This window comes from Canis aureus, chromosome 1 (assembly GCF_053574225.1).
Source record: "Canis aureus isolate CA01 chromosome 1, VMU_Caureus_v.1.0, whole genome shotgun sequence".
NCBI lineage: Eukaryota > Metazoa > Chordata > Mammalia > Carnivora > Canidae > Canis > Canis aureus.
Window position 1 is genome coordinate 100,652,126 of NC_135611.1, and position 7,383 is coordinate 100,659,508.

Here is a 7,383-nt window from a genome sequence, read left to right on the forward strand (position 1 = left end):
CCTGGGTGGAAGGCAGGTGCTAAACCACTGAGCCACTCAGGGATCCCCTCTCCAAACATTTTGTAAGCAGCAGAAACTTTTGTTCCAAATGGCACTGAGGTAAATCTCAATTTAAAAAGTAAGTTAGCTAGAAGCCAAACTGTTGTGATTACCAGGGGCTGGAAGGAGGAGGAATGGAAAGTGCAGCTAATACACATGAGGTTTCTTTTGAGGGTAATGAAAATGTTCTGGAATTAGTGGTGATGGTTTCACAACCCTGTGAATAAACTAAAAAGTACTGAAATATGTACTTTTTTTTTTAAAGATTTATTTATGTATTCATTCAGAGAGAGCAAGAGAGAGGCAGAGACACAGGCAGAGAAAGAAGCAGGCTCCATGCAGGAAGCCTGATGTGGGACTCGATCCCAGGTCTCCAGGATCACACCCCGGGCTGCAGGCGGCGCCAAACTGCTGCGCCACTGGGACTGCCCTGAACTATGTACTTTAAATGGTTGAGTTTTATGCTGTGTGAATTATACATCAATAAAAAATGTTATTAAAAAGAAGCAGGGATGCCTGGGTGGCTCAGTGGTTGAGCATCTGCCTTTGGCTCAGGTCATGATCCAGGGGTCCTGGGATCTAGACCTACATCAGGCTGCAGGAAGCCTGCTTCTCCCTCTGCCTATGTCTTTGCCTCTCTCTCTGTGTCTCTCATGAATAAAGAAATAAAATATTTAAAAATAAAAAGAAGCAGAGCTATTGGGGCTGTAGGAAGATCTAATGTGGCTGTATGACACTCAAAAATCAACTCCAGGTGTATCTGTGACTTGAAGCCAAACACAAAATATTAAAACTTTTTGTAGGAAATATTTGTGGATATTTGAGTTTTGGAAAACATTTTGGCCTCTTCTAGTTCAGTTGAACATCTGCACACCCCAGGCCTAACATCTTCCCACTTAGGGATGCTCAGGCCAGACACCTACTGGAGAAGAAGGGATGCATTGTGCTCTATTCACATAGTGGATTATTTTGCACCAGTGAAAAAATCTCTACAACAGAGGCCAGAACATTTTTTCTGCAAAGGGCCGAGTAGTGAATGTTTTTGGTATCGTTGGCCATATGGTCTCTGTTGCAGCTGCTCAGCTCTGCAGTTGTAGCATGAAAGCATTCAGAAAGAATATATAGAAAGACATGGTTGGCTGTACTCCGGTAAAACTTTTTTTTTTTTTTTTTAATGTGGGCTCAAACTCATGACCCTGAGGTTGAGAGTTGCATGCTCTAACAACTGAGCGGTCAGCCAGGCACCCCTCCAAGAAACTTTATCAAGAGGCAGAAAGCCAGATTTAGCCTCCAGGCTGTGGTTCATTGACCCCTGAATTACATGGTTGAGTCTTTGCCTTATCTGGAATATCCTTCCCCCAGATGACAGATGGGGCCTCAGCTCTAACATCAGCTCCTCAAAGAGGCTTCCCCGCCCACCTCAACTAAAACAGCCTCAGATAGCTCTCTCAAGTCCTCTCTGCTTATGTTCTTCCTGACACCTTTTACTTTTTAGATTACATTTGTGTTGACTTGTTTTATTGACTTTCCTCTACAGAAGGAAGTCTCTTGTGGAGGAGAAGAGGTTAAGGGCAAGTAAGAGGTGTACAGAGGGCCCAGAATCCAGTGGGAGACAGAATTCCTACTGGGTTTTCTCAACCTTTGCCTTCAGTTGGTGGAGAAGGTGGCCCATCAGCTGAGCCACTGAGACCAGAGCACCTTTACATTAACACAGTATACCATATTTATCACTGATTTTATTACTGCCCTCTGGTAGGTGACAGAGCAAAGTGTGGATGAGTTGGAGAAGGGCTGAGAGCAGGATTTGCACTCTGCCCAAGCCTGGAAGGCAGGACAGAGTTGGGGCTCTTCAGAGAGAATGGGCAAGAGTAACCACATGGCTAGGGCAGAGGGGGCATGGGAGACACAGGATTGCAATCCAGCGGAGGCGGGTCTGTGTAGGCCTGATGGGGTTTGGACTCTGCTGGGGGGTAATGAGGCTGAGGAAGGTAGTCTGTGGCCACAGTCCCTGGTACCAGAGCTTCACTATGACTTTTGTGGGTCCTTTCTCTTTTCAAAAATATTTATTTATGCATTTTTAAAGATTTTATGTATTCATTTGAGAGAGCCCGCAGAGGAGCAGGGGGAGCAGCAGAAGAGGAAGAAGCAGACTCTCCACTGAGCAGGGAGCCTGGTGAGGGACTCAGGACTCCATCCCAGGACCCCGGGATCATGACCTGATCTGAAGGCAGATACCTTTTTTTTTTTTTTTTAAAGATTTTATTTTATTTATTTATTCATGAGAGACAGAGAGAGAGAGGCAGAGACACAGGCAGAGGGAGAAGCAGGCTCCATGCAGGAAGCCCGATGTGGGACACGATCCTCGGACTCCAGGATCACGACCTGAGCTGGAGGCGGCACTAAACCGCTGAGCCACCCAGGCTGCCCTGAAGGCAGATGCTTAACTGACTGAGCCACCCAGGTGTCCTGGTCCTTTCCTCCTTTAAAAAAATATTAAAAATCATATTTTACTACTGCCTTGCTATCAAGGCAAACACAATCCAGGTTGCATTCATTATTACATATTTATTATAACTTTATCCATTTTTTTCTTCTGATTTTACAAGTGGTAAAATTAAAATATTTTTTCATGGGTCTTGGGGATAACTTGGCCTTGCTGGGAAAGTCACCTGGGTCACAGAGTCATTGGCCTGTGACAGTTTGGATAGAGCTATGGATGGTCCCTGTCCTATCTATGACATCACCCTCCCTTCCCTTGGCTTCTCCATCCTCTCAGGAAGATGCATTTCAAGACCCTCAATGGATAGAGATTGCCTTTGATGTTAATGAACACAGTTAGAATTTGACATTTTTCAAGTGCAGAAAACTGTCAAAGACCTGTTCCTCTGTCCACATAGATGTTTTTGACCCACAAGCCTCCTCAGGGGATGGAATCATGTCCTACTTGATGAAGGAGGAGCTCCAGATGAGTGGCCCGGATGCACGGATCACCCCTGTCCCGGTGAATTAAAACCAGAAGGGAACTCAGAGGCCTGTTGTCCAAAAACTACTTGATGCAGAAGGTGGCCAGAGCTCTAAATTGGGCCTGATACATCAGCTATGTTGTTTGTCCATAACCAGATCCTTCTCTGAGGGGAGGAAAGGCATTTTACTTACCATCAAAAATGAAAATATTGGAGAAAATTTTGTTTCTTGACATAGTCACTTGCCATCTTAGGGCAGGTGTGTCCAGGTGTCTGCTCTGGCTCCCAGACACCCCTGAAGCCAGACACGTGACTCCCTCCACTGCAACCTCATTGTCCTTCGCCTCCAGTCATTGTCGGCCTTCAGGTTTTCCAAGTGACATCAGGCTCCTAGTTCTGGCCCTCTCAAACCCAGGGGCAAGCTGAACTTTCAGAGGATTCTCATGAAGTCCCTTAAGGTTGGCCTGAGAGGGCAGGACACTGCTCTCCCTCTGGGGAGGCAGACCCAGCACTCCAACATTTTTCTCAAAGGCATTCTCGCCCCTAGCTTCCCTCTCCATGACTCTTGCCGGAGGTGGGAGGTAGGGTCAGGGAGTCAGACCATTCTATTGCGAGTCCTGAGTAGACCCACTAGCCCTCCAAGGGGAGGTTGTGGAGTGGGGAGGTGAGCACCTGTGTTCTTTACACAGGTGCCTCAGAGAAACTAGAGGGCACCACTGCCCACAGTTGTTACCAGGCTTGCCACCATCAGACCTACCTGAGAGCTTATTTCATTTGCTGAATCTGTGGTGCCTCTCCAGTCTGACTTCATTATAACTAAGGTGTCTGGAGGGCCATGTCTTTGCTCTAGGGGAAGAATCTGCTTCCCAGTTCCTTTGGGTTGTTGGCAGGAATCAGCTCCTTGCAGTTGTAGGATTGAGGACACCATTTTCTCTGGGTTGTCAGCCAGAAGGTCCCATTCCCTACCACAAGGTCTCCCTCCATTTTCAAAGTCAACAGTGGTGAGTTCAGTCCCTGTCATGCTTCAAATCTCTCCCACCTTTTCCAGTCATGTTTCTCTGTCCAATCCTTCTTCCTTCTTTTCCCACTTTTAAGGGCTCATGTGATGGCTTTGGATTCATCTGGACAGTCCAAGATAATCTTCCCATTTCAAGATCCTTAATTGAATCCTATCTGAAAAGTTTCTCTTGCCATGTGAGGTAATATATTCACAAGTTCCAGGGATTGAGTCTGGAGATTTTAGGGTAAAAGCATTATTCTGCCTCCCACCATGCTCATCCTCACCAGCTCTGTCATTGTGGTTCAGAGCAGTGATTTAAAATAATCGTTCAGGTAGCCCAGATGGCTCAGCGGTTTATTGCCGCCTTCAGTCCAGGGCGTGATCCTGGAGACCCGGGATGGAGTCCATCGGGCTCCCTGCATGGGGCCTGCTTCTCCCTCTGCCCGTGTTTCTGCCTCTCTCTCTCTGTGTCTCTCATGAATAAATAAATAAAATCTTTTTTTAAAAATATTTATCCATGACAGACACAGAGAGATTTAGAGAGAGAGGCAGAGAACAAGCAGAGGGAGAAGCAGGCTCCATGCAGGGAGCCTGATGTGGGACCCGATCCTGGGTCTCCAGGATCAGCCCCTGGGGGGAAGGCGGCGCTAAACCGCTGAGCCACCCGGGCTGCCCAATAAATAAAATCTTAAAAAAAAAAAAAATCTTCCAAGGAAGTGTGGCAGGATTGGTAAAACTTGCCATCTTAGGCATCTGGGGCCACCACAACAAAATACCACAGACTAGGGGGCTCACACAACAGAGATTTATTTTTTTTCATATTTCTGGAGGCTAGAAGTTCAAGATTCAGGTATCAGCAGGGTTGGTTTTTCCCAAGGCCTCTCTCCTTTGCTTGTAGGTGGCCATCTTCTCCCTGTGTCCTCACATGGTCATCCTTCCATGTGTATGTGTGTCCTGATCTCCTCTTCATGTAAAGACACTGGTCACATTGGATTTAGGGCCCACTCTGATGGCCTCATTTTACTTTAATTACCTCTTTAAAGGCCCTGTCTCCAAATGTAGACACATTCTGAGATACTGGGGTAGGAATTCAACATACAAATTTGGGGGGAACCTAATTCAGCCCAAAACTACTGCTAATAAGAACAATTACTACTACTTCCAAAAATTAACTATAAAAAATGAACCATTTAAAAAACCCTTAAAGGGGCACCTGGCTCAGTCAGTTAAGTGTCTGCCTTTGGCTTAGGTCATGATCCTGGGGTCCTGGGATGGAGTCTCACTTCAGGCTCTCTGCTCAGTGAGGGTCTGCTTCTCCCTCTCCCTCTGCTCCTCTCCTTGTGCTCTCTCTCTGAAATAAATAAAAATCTAAAAAAAAAAAAAAAAAAAACTCAACCAAATATAGTGAGGATGTGCCTCAGAGGCTAATGTGGCCCACCTGGGCATTGGTGACTACAAACAGTTCACAAGTCAGTCAGTAGAGGATCCAATATGTATAACATGGTGAATATAGTTGATAACATTGTATAACTGAAATTTCCTAAGAGAATAGAATTTAAATGTTCTTACAAAAAAAAATATGGGAATCCCTGGGTGGCGCAGCGGTTTGGCGCCTGCCTTTGGCCCAGGGCGCGATCCTGGAGACCTGGGATTGAATCCCACGTCGGGCTCCCGGTGCATGGAGCCTGCTTCTCCCTCTGCCTATGTCTCTGCCTCTCTCTCTCTCTCTCTCTGTGTGACTATCATAAAAAAAAAAAGAAAAGAAAATTAAATATGTGAGGGGATGGATGTGTTAATTAACTCGATGGGAGGAGCCCTTTCACAATGTATTTCACAATGTATACATGTATTAAATCATCATGATGTATATTTCAGATATCTTATAATTTGTCAGTTATACTTCAGTAAAGCTAAAAAAAAAGAAGAATAAATGAATGAATCAATAAATGGAATACATAGAGAGCCCATGGGATTCTCCCTCCATGTAACTGGTTTCTCTTTGGCCTTCCTGGCCAGAGGTTTGCCTGATGCCTTCAACAAGATCAAGTTCCTTGATGCTGTATCCTGCAGCATCTCGAAGGCTTTTTTGCCCCTTGTTCCTTCCACAGCTCCTGGAGAAGGCTACTGTGGCTGTGGGGATCTTCATCCTGGCCCCCACTGCAGGGCTTCTGGATAGCATCTTCAGTCCCAAGTGCTGCATCATCCTGCTGAAGCCTGAGCAGAATATTCTAGCCTGGTTAAGGCATGGATACTGGACTTAGTGGGAAAGGCACAGTGAGGAACCCCAGAGAAAGCATCTTGAACAGAGCCTCATGAGTAAGTCCTCACTGAAGACGTTGGTACCACCGGATTTGGGCTCATTATTTTTCTCTGGCTTGAAAGAAACTTAAACAATTGAGAGATGAAGTACATAGAGCAAAATATTAACAACTGCTAGATCAAGATGTTGAACAATGGATGGTCGGTCACTTACTATTCTCTTTGTAGGCATTGTTGAAAATCTTCACAAATAAAAAGGTTTGAGGGGTGCCTGGCTGGCTCAGTTGGAAGAGAATGGAATCAAGAGAATCTTGATCTCAGGGATGTGAGTTCAAGCCCCACACTGGGCATAGAGATTAGTTAAATAAACTTAAATAAATAAACTTAAAAAAATAAAAATAAGAAAGTTTGGAAAAGGCTCAGATGTAATAATAATAATAACAACCATAATAACAATATTAAAGATAACAAGTATTGTTGAAGAAGTTTAAACCCTTGTCCACTGTTGGTGGAAATGTAAGATAGTACAACTGCTTGTGGAAAAAACTCCGGAAGTTCTCCAGAAGGTTAGACGTAGAGTGACCATATAACCTGGTAAATCCACTTTTAGATATTCAAGAGCATTGAAAATATAAGTCCACAGAAAAACTTGTGCACAAATGTTAAGAGCAGCCAAAAAGTGGAAACAACTCAGTGTCCTTCAATTGATGACTGGGGAAGCAGAATATACCATATCCATGCAATTGAATGTGATTTGGCAATACAGGAATGAGCTACTGAAACTATGATGTGGATGAACCTTGAAAAATTATGCTGAGTGCAAGAAGCCTGTCACAAAGGACCTTGTATTGTATGCTTTCATTTATATGAAATGTCCAAAACCAGCAAATGCATAGACAGTGAATTCATGGTTGCTTAAGGCTGCGGGAGGACGGATTGGTGGGTGAAGGCTAAGAAGTACAGTTCTTCTTCTTGGAGGGAAGAAATATTCTAACATTGATTTTGGCAATGGGTGCACAAATAGGTGAATATGAAAACCACTGAATTCTACAGTACAAAAAAGGTGATTTTTATGGTATGTGAATACTTTGATAAAGCTGTTAGCAAAAAAAAAAAAGGAAA

General features: G+C 44.5%; 1 protein-coding gene across 1 annotated transcript in view; it reads left to right on the forward strand.

Moving 5' to 3' along the window:
* Positions 1 to 7,383, forward strand: part of LOC144292785 (uncharacterized) — a 10,449-nt gene extending 3,066 nt beyond the window's left edge. The window contains exon 2 of the mRNA XM_077863971.1: positions 6,111 to 7,383. Coding sequence (XP_077720097.1) covers positions 6,111 to 6,178 — 68 coding nt within the window. The 3' untranslated portion in view covers positions 6,179 to 7,383. The remainder of the gene's footprint in view (positions 1 to 6,110) is intronic.